At 44.3% G+C, this 16,156-nt stretch overlaps 1 protein-coding gene across 2 annotated transcripts in view; it reads right to left on the minus strand.

The window, feature by feature from the left end:
- Positions 1 to 8,486: 8,486 nt before the first annotated feature.
- DEPDC1B (DEP domain containing 1B) overlaps positions 8,487 to 16,156 on the minus strand; it is a 274,836-nt gene continuing 267,166 nt past the window's right edge. The window contains exon 11 of one of the 2 annotated variants that reach the window (XM_085631495.1): positions 8,487 to 14,478. In XM_085631495.1, the coding sequence (XP_085487621.1) occupies positions 14,317 to 14,478 (162 nt within the window). In that variant the 3' untranslated portion in view covers positions 8,487 to 14,316. The remainder of the gene's footprint in view (positions 14,479 to 16,156) is intronic. The other variant, XM_085631491.1, reaches the window with a different exon arrangement.

A 16,156-nucleotide genomic window follows, 5' to 3' on the forward strand; every position in this document is an offset into this window, starting at 1 on the left:
GAGGGGCTTGGGCTTTTTGAGCTTGTGAGGAACTCGTCTCTAGTTTCACCTTCAAAAGAAGTGGCGACCTAGAGCAGGACCGGGACCTAGACCTGGATCAAGCCCACAACTTGGTGAGGGAGCGTTGTTTGGAGTGAGACCTACCTCGCTTTTTAGGTCTCGGCTTGGCAGCGCGCATGCGCTGTCTCTCCGAGACTTCAAGTAATTAGTATCAGGGGTGAAACTCCCGGGTACTTTCTCTTGCCGCTTGCCATTTGTTTAGCTGTGGAATTGATCTTCTTAGCAGGCTTATGGTTGGCTGTGAATGCGATAAGTCACTTCCGTTTTATGCGGAAGCAGCACAGCCTAACCACAGTTTTCGTCCGCTTTTGTGTTTTATTTGTGTCCGAGGGGAACTTTTTTTTAGGATTTTTGCAGCCTAGCATGCTCACTTGCATAGATAATTAGCATGGAGCTCGTCACGAGCGCCGCGCTGTTATTATACACAATCAGCACGGCGCTCGTCATGATGCAAGTTTATACACACTCCGGTGTATTTTTATATTCATTTAATTATATTTGTTTTTGTATGCGTCCATCGTTTAATATAATTAATGGCACATACTTCCCATTTTTTAAGTGCCTGCTCTTTTAAATCCTGGCTTGCGCGCAGCAGCTGCTGTACTTTCACCCCGCCCTCATCCCCCCTTTCCACGCTGGATTTGTCCAGGCCCCGGAAGCATCAGTTCCTCATACTCCCTGCGGCCATAAAACATGTGGGACTCCTGTGACCCACAGCACTCTTTGCAGTATGTATCGCTAAGTAGGGTAACAGCTTGTTTTTACTGGGAGCCGGTTTTATCAGCAATATCGGCACCAGTATCAAAAGCGCCAGAGCAGTGTTCAGTTTCCCACCAGCTACCAACTCCTCAGTCCGCCGTAATTGCCAGGGCTGTCTTGCCGTTCCCAGTCCAGCCCTGTTTGTAAGGCTAACACTTGAAACAATAAACGATTAAACTGTATTATTATTAGTGCCACGTTGCTGGGGTCAGAAGTGTTCATTCTGTAACCCTGTTGGCACCCTCATGGCGCAGCGATCACAATGACGACAACACAACACAACACGTATGGAGTGTGCCCAATCAGCCGCTTCTTGGATTGTTAAATATATCGCTTGACATTTTTGGGCGTGGCATTGTTTATGAGAGATTGAAGAAGGGTGTGCAGCTCCTTCCACTCCCCTTCCATCGCTATGAGATGGCACTTCCAACGTCTACATCTTGTGCTTGTTTAAAGTGAAGCAGAATGTGTTGATGAAGGCATTGGTTTGTTTGAAACACCGCCTATCACCTCTTACAGACATATGGAGCAATGCCCTCCACTTCTGAACACAATGATGTTGCATGCTCACAGGAGGATGCTTATCCAGTAGGAGCGCAAACGCTGAAGTCGACAGATGAATTGTTTCAAGCTGATAACTACAGCTGAGCGTTGTTAATGTGTATTTCTTGTGGATGGAGAACTTTTTGCGTGTGAAAGGGTCATTGTGAGAGTCAGTGGTCGAGAGGATGCATGGATGAACGAGTGACTGAGTACTTTCATAATTATTGGGTGTGTGGGCACAAGTAAATGGTTGAATAACTAAATGCACTGGTTAATGTTTGTGAATGCATGGATGGATGCTGACAGGGTATACCAATCTGATGGTCTGTACCTCAGATAGTAGTTATGATAATGTCATATGAATGACAGGTACCAATATTATGGTAGTGCAAGCATTACAGCAGGGGATGGCTACCATCATGCCCCCTATATATAGATAAATATAAAGAATTACCCCGTTATGTCATTGCGAACATTTAATCAAGGGTGGGCACCATCCAAGACTGCATATAGCAAGTCAGGAAGTAAAACCAGTCGTTTAAGGTATGTATCCTTGCTCTTTTTGTTGCCTCCGGGGCCTCTGAGTATTTCAACTCGCCACGCCCTTCCATTTTCAAGCCAGCTGCTTCCAGGATTACCTAAACCCATGCCACAATCAGTTCACTGAGTTATTTTCGCTTTACTTGATATTAATGTACAGGAAAGAGGTAGACAATGTTCCACAGAATTCGAACTGATTTTAAAATCACATTAAATTGTTTTACCGAGTTTATTTTGTTAAGCCGCAGTCAATATGTTTAGGCGCATCCAAAGGAAGTTCTTCATTTCGCAACTTCCTCAAATTGCCACCATGATGGGAGAGAAAGATAACATAAAAGTATAGAGCTCGCTGCTCCCATGTGGTCCACGACAGAACTCAGCAGACCGGGGAGCACGCAAAAGTAATGTTTACGGTGAAGCACAAACGAAGACAGAAACAGTTTAACCATCTCTGGTTTTTAGCTGGAGGCATTGTAGGATGAATTTGGCCTTTCTCTCAGTAAAACAACAAGCATTTACAATGCAATGGTCTCAGCATTGGTAAAGTTAGAGCTAATGGTATTGCTCATGACATTATTTTTGTTTATGTTTTTGTTTTTAAAACATTTAAAGAAACGGCATTGTCACGAGCAATGCCAATGGCTCTAACTTTAACAATGCCGAGACCGTTGCATTGTAAATGCTTGTTGTGTTTGGCAATGTAAACACCACAGGCAGAAACCGTGCGGGTCTGTGACCAACATCTGCTTCCTGCAGGTAGGGGACTGTTTGGTTTTTAGTAATGACCGTTCCCTAAAACATTTAAAGCAGAACATTTTAATTTTTGGCATTGGTGATCAACGTATAAAAGTGAACAAATAAGGAACTGCGTTACGTTGGAGCAGCGCATAGATACGGCAAAGCAGTGTCACAGAGGCAGAGCGAGGTCGCCTCGGAGCCAGATGATGCCATCTGCCGGCACGTGAGAGCTATTGCTATAAAAACGGTCCAGTACCCTAAGAAGGATGAGGTTTATTATAACTCCCTGCAAAATGCAGCCCTCCAGTTTGCACAAACTATTTAGCCTGAAAGATTACAATAACAAAATTGCTGTTTTAATGAGATCAAAAATAAATGATTCATGAAATCAATTGGCTGGTAGAAAAGTGTTGGCACCTCAGGGGAAAAGAAACAAGCACAAAAAAGGACAGTTGCAAAGCCAAAAAAATGTGTAAAATAAATATTTAAGAAAGGAGTATTTGGCCCACGGGCACTACTTTGTAGGAAACTGCACATATGTGCACAGGCAAAATGCCGTCACTACTAGAAGAGGGCTGAACCAGAGCCCCTCTATCTATATGTATACATTTTATATTTACGATTTTATTAAATGCATGCGGCTCGCTAAACAGTTAAATCTGTCTAGTTCAGACCTGAGGCAGGGAACCGTCTGAAAAAGTATCCTGTCCATATGGGAAGCTGTGAAAGGTTCCATGGCTCAGAGAACTTTCTGCTTACATATGCACCATGTCAGTGTTAAGGCCACCAATGAGGAACCTTGGCATGCTAGATTCTTGATTTCACAAAGGGCCATCAGGTGAATAGGAAGGAGAATAAAGAATAAACCCTGGCCACAATGGGTTTGGTCTCCGGAGGCGGACAGATTCTTACCTGGAGGGATCACATACATAAGCCCGACAGATGCCTTGACGGCCGCATTAGTTATATAGGATAACTGCTACGTCTGTTCCCGTATTCTAAGATGCAAGTGCTGTAGGTTTCCATCTATACCCGGTCCCAGCCAATTGACAAACATATGAATATAAGCAGATTAGTGCGTTGAGGTTCTTCTGGAATTCTCAGTGGCATAATCTCATCCGTATCTTATTATTCAAGTTATGGTGGATAGAATCCTGTAAGGCATTGTGACAGTCAGGTTTCGAGGACAGACACATGAAAAGGTTAGCTCCTCGAGACGCATGTGCCGAAGAAAAATGGGTGTAATGACAGTGGGGTGGGGGGAGGGACTTCCTGGGTTTCTCCATGAACAGCAAGTGTTCTTTCCTGTAGGGGATGCAAATGTGATCCTTCAAGAGATGGCGGGACTGAGATTCACTGGGTGTGGCCAGTTTAGAGCATGCAGGATTATAGAGCACGCAGGATTATAAGTGCACCGCAGGCTTGCTCTTCGCCAGTGAACCCCATCAAGTCCAGCATCAAGCCACTCCTGAAGGGTTCCAGACCCTTGCCATACTAGGAGAATACCTAGTGATAACTGTGTTTTGATGAGTGCCAAAGGCATGTAGGGTAGGATGGCACAAAGAGTAGAAGACGTCCTAAAGCATGTTCTACTTGCGTTGAAAGGATTCCTCGGGTTGTATGCTCCGGTGAGGTTGACCTCTGCACTATGGAAGACTGCCAGAACAAGCAGTGTTGGAAAGCAGATTTACACATTTCACATCACGTGAAGAGGTTTCTTAGCTGCAAGGAAATTGCACTCCGCTTCAAGACATTTATGGGAAAATCGAACTTGTCTCACAAGGTACTGATGGCGTGTTCCCAACAATGTGCTTTAGAATCATACTGTGGTGAGCGTGAACTGTGGAAGGGTCAGGCATAATGGTAATTCCAGTCATAAGTTGAGGGACAGCGTACACCACAGCAAGCTTGGAGACAATGGCCGGACTTGGATGAGCTGCGACTTGGATTCCAGCCGCCTGTCTATATCTGCCACCAGATGGTGCTGTAGAGGGCATGTGGTGTGCTTGGCTTGAGATACTATCACTGTAAAGGAAACCTGTTGTCCCAGAAGCCTATAGAACCCCCAAGATTTACGGGCATGTAGGTCAAGAAGTGATTCGCTATCTGGCGGAGTGCCATTACCGTCTCTGTAGGAGCGAAGCCTTGTGCCTATAGACGTGGAATCCTTTAGGATTGTCATTGCTTACACCGGACTCTGCTTCCTCCTTGTACTGCTCAGAATCGTGCAGATCCAGATCCAGTCTTTTGGCCAGAACTTCCCTTTTGAGGACGGACTTTGCAGGACACTGCACCCTAGGCTTCAGCACCTATAGATATGTTCATTTTGTCATTAAAGAGGGCATGCTGTAGTCTAAAGAAAACATTGTATTCACCCCCTTCCTTTACTAGGACCTTGGTAAAGATCAGAGGACCAGAGCTGAGACTGAATGGTACTTCCTCTGTTCCTTCAGAAGGAGTGCCTGGAAATAGGGATCGAGAAAAAAACCCAAAGTCCACCCATCATTCATGGAAAAAACTGTCCTTCCAGTGATTACTTTAAATTTGTCAAAGAAAACTATTGGTTTTCTTAAAATAACCCTTAAAATAACCCTCACCCACCAAAAGGTTCCTTGGTGGCATGTTTGATCATCAGGTTCTTCTTCCCTCCCCACTGCGGGACTAACGTACTGAGAACTGTTCGTCGGAGCCACGGGTCGGCATTGAATGGGTAAGAGCAACTTTGATAATTGTGTGACTACAAGCGCCCCTCTCCTCCAGTGATAAGCTCATGTGGCCTTAGTTAGGCATCAAACATATTGCTTAGAGGAAGTATACCGATTAGGTATTGTAGTTATGCATGTTTTAAATGCACATTCCACCTTGATATTTATCAGGGAGACCAATTAGGTTAACAAGGAGTGGTTAAAGAGATCAATCACTTTGGTCTGAAGAAAAGCCAGGGGAAGGCTTGAAACATGTAGACAAGGGAGGAAACAACTCATTATAGTATACATTTCTCCTCTCCCCTTTTTTAACAATACCAGCCACAGGAATTAATAAAGTGTAGGTTCCACATAGCCAGGAATTTTTTAACACAATTTTCTGGCCCGTCCACTCTCACAATAACACATACTATCACATCATATAAGTGCTCCCTTGTCTTCGGCGGGCGCAGCATGCCCTGTCCCACAGCGGGCAGGAAGAACCAGATGATGTAGCATGCCACCAAGGGACCTTTTGGTGGGTGAGGGTTATTTTAAGAAAACTAATCATTTTCTTTGACAAATTGAAAGCAATCACTGGAAGGACAGTTTTTTCCATGAATGATGGGTGGACTTTGGGTTTTTTCTCAATTTCTAAAGGAGGCTGAGTCCACAACATACCTAACCTCTTTCTCCCTCCCTTGTTCTTTGTTGGAAATGGGGACCCTCAAGCGCCACAGAGCGCAGCTAGTCACTCTGTAGAGCTGCCAGTATTCAAGATCAAGGGAGCATCCGGAACTTGTGCAGGAGCGGGATCTGGCTCACATACAGCAGTCGGGCAGGTACTCTGTCGTTACTTTAAACAAGAAAATAGCAAGAGTAAAGGTTCTGTTGCCCTGGCAAGAGCGGGAACAGCATGAGTTATCCAGAACGGAGCAGCCTCCGCTTCCTGCCGAAGACCTTTGAACTCCAAACGGATGGTCCTACTGCATCGCCCGCAGAGTGTGCGGCACCGAGCTGGGCAGTTAATACCCTGTACGACCACTGAGAAGGAAAAAAAACCTGGATGTTACCGTAAAAAAAGTCTTACCAGTGTAAAAAAAAATTGAGAATATGTATATATTATGCTCATAGATTCCTAGGAAGTGTCATGTTAACAACCACATATGTAGTGATTAATGTATTAACTAATAATCAAAAATAGACGTTGCCTTCTATTTGTTTGAGGCTTCCTATCACATGGAGTGGTTTGCTAGACGTATACAGCCAGAGCAGGAAGCCACAGTGCGCAGGATTGCACTTTGCTCATTTCCCCAGAGGGGAGACATTTTCAAACCTGGAGAGGGAAGAGGGATTTTGAGAATAATGGGGCCAGTATTGTACATGTGAATAATGTCATCCCCTCATTACCATTCTGTGCTCCCTTGAGGGGAAGAATCGGTCACCTGAACATTAAGTTTTTGCTGAGTGTTAACACTTTCTGTAACTTGGCCACATTGCATTGAGCGGAATTGTGTATATATACCAGGTTGATTTTACATTAATTTTAGCTCTTCCAACTCGCCGTTTTCTAGCAAGAGCCTTGGTCACTTGAAAAAACAATTGCCTTTTAAGTGTTGCTTTGCTTCTTGCTGGGTTGCATTGTACGTTATTTGGACTTAAGCTACCAACGTGCTGTGTTTTTACTTTTAACACCAATCACCATACCAGGGTAATGTGCAATTCATTGTCTCGCAGGCCAGAGGCACGCACGTGACTGGTTGCCATGGACTGCCCCACGCCCTCCGAAAGAGACGGGGATGACACAGGACAAGTCTTCACACAACACAAGGAGAACAAGAGCTGCGCAACAGTCACATTAAACTAGTTTGGATGTTGAATTAAAGTGGCAAATCCTCCAATTATCCACACCCCAAAATGGAAGGTATCGCCCTGGATCGGGTTTCCATATTTGAGTACCTAGGTCTGACCCTGAACGATAAAATGGGATGGTCCCCTCAAATGCGTAAAGCTAATTAAAAACTTAATCAGGCTGCGGGGGGCATCCTTAAAGTTTACAAGAAATGTCGTTCAAAAATCATAAGTGCCCCTCTTGAAATCTACTGTATGCAATCTAGGTCCTCTACACTGTACGGGGCTGAATTATGGGGCCATACCCGAGCAAATGACCTGGTCAGTACAGAAAACAATTTTATCAGGAAACTCTTAACCCTTCCAAACAACACGCCGCTTATGCCATTGAGGTTGGATCTCAACATTCGTTCCATCTCAGAGGTCGTTGCCGCCAGGCCGGTGATGTACTGGAGAAGGCTCTGGAGTATACCAGAGCTGGCGTGCTACAGAGACGAATTGAAAGTAATCCTGGGTTCACTTGGGGCCGATAAGATCCCTTGGCTCCAGTATGTTAGGCAGACATTAACTCACATTGGCCTTGCTCATCTCTGGGTTAACCCAGTGAATTCTACTTTAGGCATCTCCAAAAAATCTCTTGCCTTAACATTTAAAGATTACTTTTTAATGAAAGTTTATAGCTCAGTTAAACCATCTAGTCTGACTGATGCTTTCTTAGATGTTAAATCCTACTACGCCTTTGTACCCGACCTTGATGTTATCCAGCCTATTCTAGCAAAGAAGCTATATCTACAGTTTAGATATGGAACCCTCCCTCTTTATTCATTTACCGATCGATGGGTGGGCGGTTTCCAGCATACTTGCCCTGGTTGCTCAACCGAACTGGAAACTATGATCCATGTTGTGCTTTTCTGCCCAGCATATGTCGGTATTCGGAAAAAATGGATCATACAGTTATGTTTAAACTTGGGTATTAGGAGTTACCTTGACTTCTTTAGGATTCTGAGAAGCGATACAAATCCACTTGTTGTGGTTGCAGTTTCCAAGTTTTTGTTTGCAATGTGGATAATTCGTAGGAAATTAATAAGTAATAATACTGATTGATTTATTGGTTTTAAAAGGGGTCAGCCTACTGATAAATTACCTTGATACCCTGATCTCTGACACTGGCTTTTTGTATTAACTGGAATATGTACTCTAAATGAATTCTGTTTTATGACTGTACTTTTATGATTTTAAACAATCGCAATAAAGTGGCAAAGTGAACTTTAATAAAAGACAACACAGAAATAATCAAGCCAAATAAAGGTGGCCCATGCTAAACAGTGTCAAAATTTAATGAGATTTCTTTCAATTATTTACATGATTTTCAATTATTTACATGAGTAAGAAAAATATTCTACCAAGGCAGTATTTGCAGCACGAGTTTAAGGCATATTTACAACGCATCTAACAAAGTATTTCACAAGAAGCCCAATGAGAACAACCGCTCGCATCAAGCATTTATTTACAGCCTAAGACATTTGAAAATTAATTAAACTACGTTTGCTGGCGAACTACAACAGCGTTCCTGCCTGCAGCATTATTTCACGAACAAAATAAGCACCATTTAAAGAATATCATAAAAACTCATGTTAACGTTGCAGATTATATATCTCCTTCTATAACGGTCAACATATTTAATTAGCATTTTCTTCCATTAGAACGGCAAATGACATTTAAAGAGTTTCAAATGTTAATAAGATAATTGTTTATTATGAACGACGTTCTTTTTTCTAAGCCATCTGTAAACTCGTTTTAAATTAATAATGTGCGGTTATCGGAACTAATAATGGAACCGTTGGACTTTTCCTTAAAACCAAGTGACGGTTTGCTTAGAACATAAGTTTCTGTGAATCAAAATTTCAAATTTAAAAGCATAAATAAGATCTTGTAGACTTGCTGATATCAACCACTAGCGTAAAAGTGTTTGTAAATTGTATACGCTCTGAAAAACACGGACCACGCGCCGTATATGAAGTTAGCGCTTCCTGCGTTACGCTAGCACGCATAGCCAGTAAGGCGCGTGCGTTGTTACAGTACCGGAGCACAGCTGCAGGCCTCGCACACCACACTGGCAATACTCCACCCACCCACATCGACACCCACTCTTGCATGCTCACAACGACTTCCACACGAAGCTAAAGCGCCAAGATGCCCCACCCGTGGGAGCTGCGCGCCATACACAATCCAGAAAATTCAACGTCGCATAACTCTCACCAGTGCTTGCATTTTGTGTTTGCATTACAATTTTATCCTTTAACATAAAAGATCCTAAATAAAATATTGTCTCAAAAATTAAAATTCGCTACAATAAAACAGCAGAAGCGTACAGAGACGGCCCAGAATATTAATATTCGCTTACAAGCTGACAAACTCGCTTATCTAGAAACATTAAAATAGGCGCACGAAGGGTCGCATGTTTGCTAACACCAACAGGAAAGACGCCTCTGAGGCCCAAGAACACGTGCCCCACATAGGTTAGGAGACCTCAAACAGAGCAAAGTGTCTTCAGGGCAGAAGAAGGTCTTTAGGAGTGCAACACACAAACCTGGAGACAGGGATCACTGTACAGCTACAGCAACAGCATTTACCAAACCAATTGTGCATTCGGCGTTGTCGAGGCAGATCCTGTAATGTGTTAGTGCAGCACGTGCGCTATCGTGACGGAAATAGCTCTCAGGCAGGTCACCGCGCTTGTATAATGTTTGACTTTAATAATTCGCGCTGCAACAGTTCCTTTAAACGCATGTCTAAACAACTCTAGGAGCATAGGAGTAGTAAACCCTCACTAACATTACAGGCAAGTTTGCAGCGGCTTTTGGTTTTCAGTAAGCATTGCTGTGTTTTACATTTTAATGTTCTGGTTTCAAGAAGTTTACTGACCCATCGCAGAGCCTGGTTTACCTTCTACTAATTCTTTTCCGAGTAATGGCCAATAAGGCATTCGTCTGGTAAACGCCGAATGCAATCAGCCTCCTAAAATACCTTGATTAAAATACGAGGGGTGAATGGTTTCCCACATTGCTGGCATATGTAGCCTGCCAAGTACTGAATACAAAAATGTTAAGAAAATAAACCAGGAATGGGCAAGTACGAACAATAATACTATTAAACATGTCTTATGCAGTTTCCGGCCCGGTCACCTTCGTACACTGTAAACAAGACTTTGCTTTCCAGCAAGTGAAAATAGCCAGTTAGGAGCGAGCCACGGGAGCCGGGTTTTCGTTTTTGGAACATTCAGAAATGTCAAGCCAAAGGAATATATAAATATTTAACTAAAACGTTAAAGAGGGTATATAAAATGCGGCACGGAATCCTAACCCGCATCTATTCACAGCATGGAGACATACTGCCACCTCGTGGATGTCACTAGGAGAGCAAACTAGGGTAGACAATCTCATGCATACAATACCAGATCCCCCATAGTGATGCTCTTTTTCAAGTTAAAAATGCTCAACTTTTTTTATTTCAGATACTTACATTGCCCATCAGAGTTGTTCACCTTGGGTATTTTTAAAGCAGCTACTTGCTTTCCCCAGCAGCTGGACCATGAATGCCATTAGTGACACCCATGACTGGAGAGAAAGTTACCCAGATAACTAGTTTGCTTACAAGATTTTCAAGTTTTAAAGAGAAGTTAGCCTGCCCAGTTAGAACAATGCGGAAACGGCATTCAGTACAGGAATCCCTCACAAGTGTAAGCGGGTGTCACGTGTGTATGTGGCCTACACGGCCCAGTCTTGGAAGCAGACATAATTACCCTCTGACTGCTTCTTTATAACCGAGGCAAACCTGTTGCTATCGCCTTACACACCGAAACTTGTCGGGCACAGGCTCCCATTCATTCCACCGTCCCTGCCAAGATCTGACAGGGGTACAGGACTTCGAGCTTTCATGAGCCCTGAGCAACTGCCCTAGGGCCACCTCTCAGCAAAGGGGGCAGCTTTGGCTCTAGATGGCGGATTGCCTATCACCCGAGAAGCAAAACCCTCCTTTGACGGCCAGATCTGCCACAGCTCTTCCTCCTTAAGATTCGAACGGATCCGTTTCGCTTATCCTCGTCTGTGCCGTGCTCCCAGACGTGCCGTACGGGTACCAAGCACTACACAACATCAACACTGCATCACTGAATACGGTTTACTAAGATGAAACCAACATCGAACCTGCAACACATGAACACAAACACAAAGGCTCGGTGGAACGTGCAAGACCTGACCCGCAGGCCCTCAGGTCGTGTTTACAGAGCGAGACTTCCAACGGCGCTAAGACGCCTAGAAATCGACGAACGCAGCACTATATAGAAGACGCATAATCGAAGATCACCTAATTAACCCAAGCGGCTTGCTTTTGTAGTGAGCTATAGAGTTTCTCCTGGAGCCCAGAGCACCGCGAAGCCTCAAGAAGGGATTTCGGCGCTAGGACTTATAGCTTCAGGAACGAAGCAGGCAAAGACAAACTCGTCTTGCAATAGCTTGATTACTCCAACTTGTGGGGAACTTTCATGAAGAATGGGAGGGCGCACACATGAACCAACAGTGACGAGCCTGAACCGGTCCAGCCAACACGTGGGCAGGAGGCATTTGTCGTTAGCAAGACACATGTGCAAGATCCCGCATGCGCCCTGGGTTCACCTATACTTCACACTCTAGAACCTGTCCTCCACAATACCAATAAGACTGCCTCCAAAGGGATGACCACGTGGCAACTAGCTGCATATTTCGATATCCAACCTGCACAGGAGGACAGATGCCCGCTCACAAACGCTTCTGACGCAGCTCCACAAAATACTCACCACGGGTCATTGAAGTAGGTTTCCCACAAGGGACTAGACAGTAGTCAAATCCCTTGGAAGGTTTATTTTGGCCTACGGAGGGCGACGAGACACACTGCATTTTCCAATATCCATCTGGTACTTACAAAGAACAAGCAGTTAGGGCAATCCTAGACACGCCATCACTTTTACACGAGTGGGCAACCAAACAACCGGTTTCCAGGGCTTAAACGGTAAAGAACATTCAAAACTGGATAAAGACAATAAATGTAACGTGTTTTCATTTTTAATCACAAATATGGTTATCATGAGAATCTTTATATCGACCAGTTCTTAATGATCACTTCTTCCAGTGTCTTGGAAAGTAAAAACCATAGATACTTAACTCGTGACCACCAAATCCCCGAGTCTTCAGCAAATTATATTTTCCAATTAAATACATTAATGAAATCGATTTACTACTGTTGTAGGAACACAATTGAAATGGTGAGAACTGCAATTGAAATGGTGAGAACTGCAATCAACTCACACTTAAATTGCAAGACTGTCCAGCAATCGTCATCTCCCTTGAAGAATGCGCCAGCTGCAAGAAAATGACTCCACTGGGTGGAGATGGCTGCAAGAAAAGGACTCCACTGGGTGGAGATGGCTGCAAGAAAATGTCTTCGCTGGGTGGAATCCTCTGCAAAAAAAAATTCTCCGTTGGAGGAGAAAAATGTCTATGCTGGTGGAGACCCTGCAAGAAAATGTCTATGCTGGTGGAGACTGCTACAAGAAAATGTCTCTTCTGGGTGGAGACCGCTGCGAGAAAATCTCTATGCTGGTGGAGACTGCTGCAAGAAAATGTCTATGCTGGTGGAGACTGCTGCAAGAAAATGTCTATGCTGGTGGAGACTGCAGCAAGAAGACTGCTGCAAGAAAATCTCTATGCTGGTGGAGACTGCAGCAAGAAAATCTCTATGCTGGTGGAGACTGCAGCAAGAAAATCTCTACGCTGGTGGAGACTGCTGCAAGAAAATCTCTATGCTGGTGGAGACTGCTGCAAGAAAATCTCTATGCTGGTGGAGACTGCTGCAAGAAAATGTCTATGCTGGTGGAGACTGCTGCAAGAAAATGTCTAGGCTGGTGGAAACCGCTGCATGGTAATGTCTAGGCTGGTGGAGATCCTGCAAGAAAATGTCTCCACTGCCTGCAGCACACTCCACTTTATAAGGGCCCTTTTAGTCTTGAAATGCCAATTAAGCATTTGCCTTCATATTTCCACGATACACCCCCACCCCCCGCACAGGATCTCAGGTGGGAAGACAAATTACATGTCATTCACCTCGCAGTGCCACAGCCTTTGCCTATGCCCTAGGAAGGGAAACACTGCGGTTGCTGGCCCCAGGACATGAAGCGCGCTTCAGACCAGGACATCCCCGGGGTTTGCACTGTTTGGATTCTAATTGCAGCTTCTACTTTGTCTGGCTTCCCTCCCTCACCTCACACATGGCCCTCGTAGAGCCAGCAGCGGGCAGTCAGAAGGTTACGGAGAATCCCGGTGTACTGACCCTCCACCCACCAATTCTTAATTTGTAGGTGGCTTTCAGTAAACGAACCCCCCCCCCCCCCCCCCACCCCAAACCCCCCGCCCCCCACCGCAGAAGAGCTCTCGACAGGAGGAGCGGCAGACGAACGAAGTAACGGGAAGACCTCCCCTCCGGCACGGCTTCGCGATGCATGCTGGGAATGGAGGGGTGGATGCTGGGTACTGAGGTAATTGAAGAAAGCCACCGCTATAGTACTTTCTAAAGTTAATTACAGTGAAGAGATTTAGTATTCGAGACCGAGCAAGCAGACTACAAACCTAAAACACTCAGTAAGGAGTTAAGAAATCCACTATAGCAATCAACCAACTATATATATATTTTTTTTAAATCAGAAGTCAAATTGTCCAGTGATTCAAACTCGTCAAAGCGGTTACCCACGAAAACTAACTTCGTTATATCCAGTGTAATGAAATATATGGGACGAACTTGAGTAAAACTAAAGGTAACAAGTTAACAGACAGACAATTAAAATATACATCAATGAGATTATCTTTCAAGAGCATTAAGGCACAAACCCCCTACGGGTTATTCAAGTAATCTTTTTAGTTCAATTCTCTTTTACATTTAAAACTGTACATGTAACTAAACATATCATTAGATATTTAAGTATAAAAATACTGATAATGGTTTCTCGAGAACTCAACACCATGCATCAGTCACGTGACTGGTTTCAGTAGCCAATCCTTGCTCGGTTCGGACTGCTCCACGTGTCCTTGATGTAGGCGCTCACGCGCAGACACTACATTCGGAAGCTTCTAGTTCTGTGAAAAGGTTGAAAGGGATTCTTCAGCGTGAAAAACATCATCTGTGGTTTCGTTTTCACCTTTTCAGGGAAAATTGCTGCCTCGCTCTCTGGAGTAGGAAGCCGCTTCCTGTAAACCCCAGGGTAGGATTTCTGGAACTGAAAAACACAGCAGGGAAGACATTTCTCATTAACAGGAAATGTACAGCCCCTAACTTTACTTTTATCACTCAGACTGTATCCACTTCAAGCAATATAAACTGCACACGTTAATTCTAAACAATTTCGCAGGACAATTGTCAGCGAAGTATAAAAAAAAAAAAAAAAGGTAAAATGTACATAAAATATTTTATAAAATAACATACTAAGAGCAAACCCTCCCTCTCCCTCCATAGCCATTTAAATCCGCGACCTGAAGCACCGATATGGATGGGGACAACCCGATAGGTTCTGGTCAGCCTTGTCATGGCTTATAACAGGTTTTAAGTATAAAATCCTGAACACAAATTGGGAATAGAAACGGCAATTTAGAAAGAAAGAAAAAAAAAAAAAAAAAAGAATTTTACATAGTGCCTCATACCATTTTCGGCTGCTTGGAAGCGCTATAAATAACATTTTACTATTTACTTTGATTTTATTTTTACCTGTGTTGCGCAAACGCAGCTTCGGTAACAGTGAACACATGCATAATAAGTCTATATCCGAAAGATAAGAATTCAAGCTAAATTGCAAGAGGGCGATATCGTCATTATTCCCGGTCTTTGACTGGGGACTGTGCAGGGTCGCGTCAGTGTGACCGAAGGATGCAAGGCCGAGTCTGCCTCGCTGGGATCCAAGCTCGCGACGTTAGCATCACTACAGATGTGAACAGCGAGCGTTAATCACGAAGACCTCTTGCCGGCATTCGAGAAGGCCTGGCGCAGACACCGTGCTTGAATCTCTTCCGGTAGATACCGGGAGCACTCCTGATCTAAGCTCCTCCGGTGAAAAACACCATCACAGAGAATTACAAATGTGGACCTCTTAAGACATTGACAGGTATCCGATTCATTTGAACCACAAATACATTCAAATAATACTGTTCCATGAACAGAATGTACAGAAAAGAACAAGTTACTTGCCTTTAGTAATGATGTATCTGTAAGAGACATACTTCAGTTGTAGATTCCTTACCTTAGAATTTCCCCCAGGCGTAAGACTGGATCCAGAGATTTTTCTTTAGCAGCGCCCCTGTGCGTTGGTAGGTGGTGTCAGTCGACTCCGCGCCCGTTGTCAGTGTCGTGGTCACCGGGATGACGTTGCAGTGCCTACTTAAACGCCACCCCTGTGTGCTAACGTCAGTTCTGACACGATATTCCACGCCAGAAGCGCAGTGCCATGAAAGACACTGACCGCTGGTGCACCACAATTGGGGCCCTGTAAGGGAGTCCCTAGCCCTATAAGTCAGTTGGAAGAGTGGGGAGGATGGGTGGGGCGGTAAGGAAGATACAACTAACCTATGTCTCTTACAGATACATCATTACCGAAGGTAAGTAACTTGTTCATCTGAAAGAGACAGTAAGTTTTAGATTCCTTACCTTAGAATAGATACCCCAGCAATACCATCCCCGGAGAAGTGTCAGCGAACCAAGTTCAGACTAAAAAGTCCTGGATGACCAAACGGGCAAACCAGACTGTCCAGGCAGTAATGTCCGTTGAATGTGTGCAGAGATGCCCACGTTGCTGCCTGGCAGATATCAAGGAGTGGGACTCCACGTGCCAATGCAGTGGTTGCTGCCGTCGCCCTAGTGGAATGAGCACGCAGCCCCATTGGAGGACCCTTCTTTGCTAAAGATCT

Source organism: Triturus cristatus, chromosome 2_1 (genome assembly GCF_964204655.1).
Source record: "Triturus cristatus chromosome 2_1, aTriCri1.1, whole genome shotgun sequence".
Classification (NCBI taxonomy): Eukaryota; Metazoa; Chordata; class Amphibia; order Caudata; family Salamandridae; genus Triturus; species Triturus cristatus.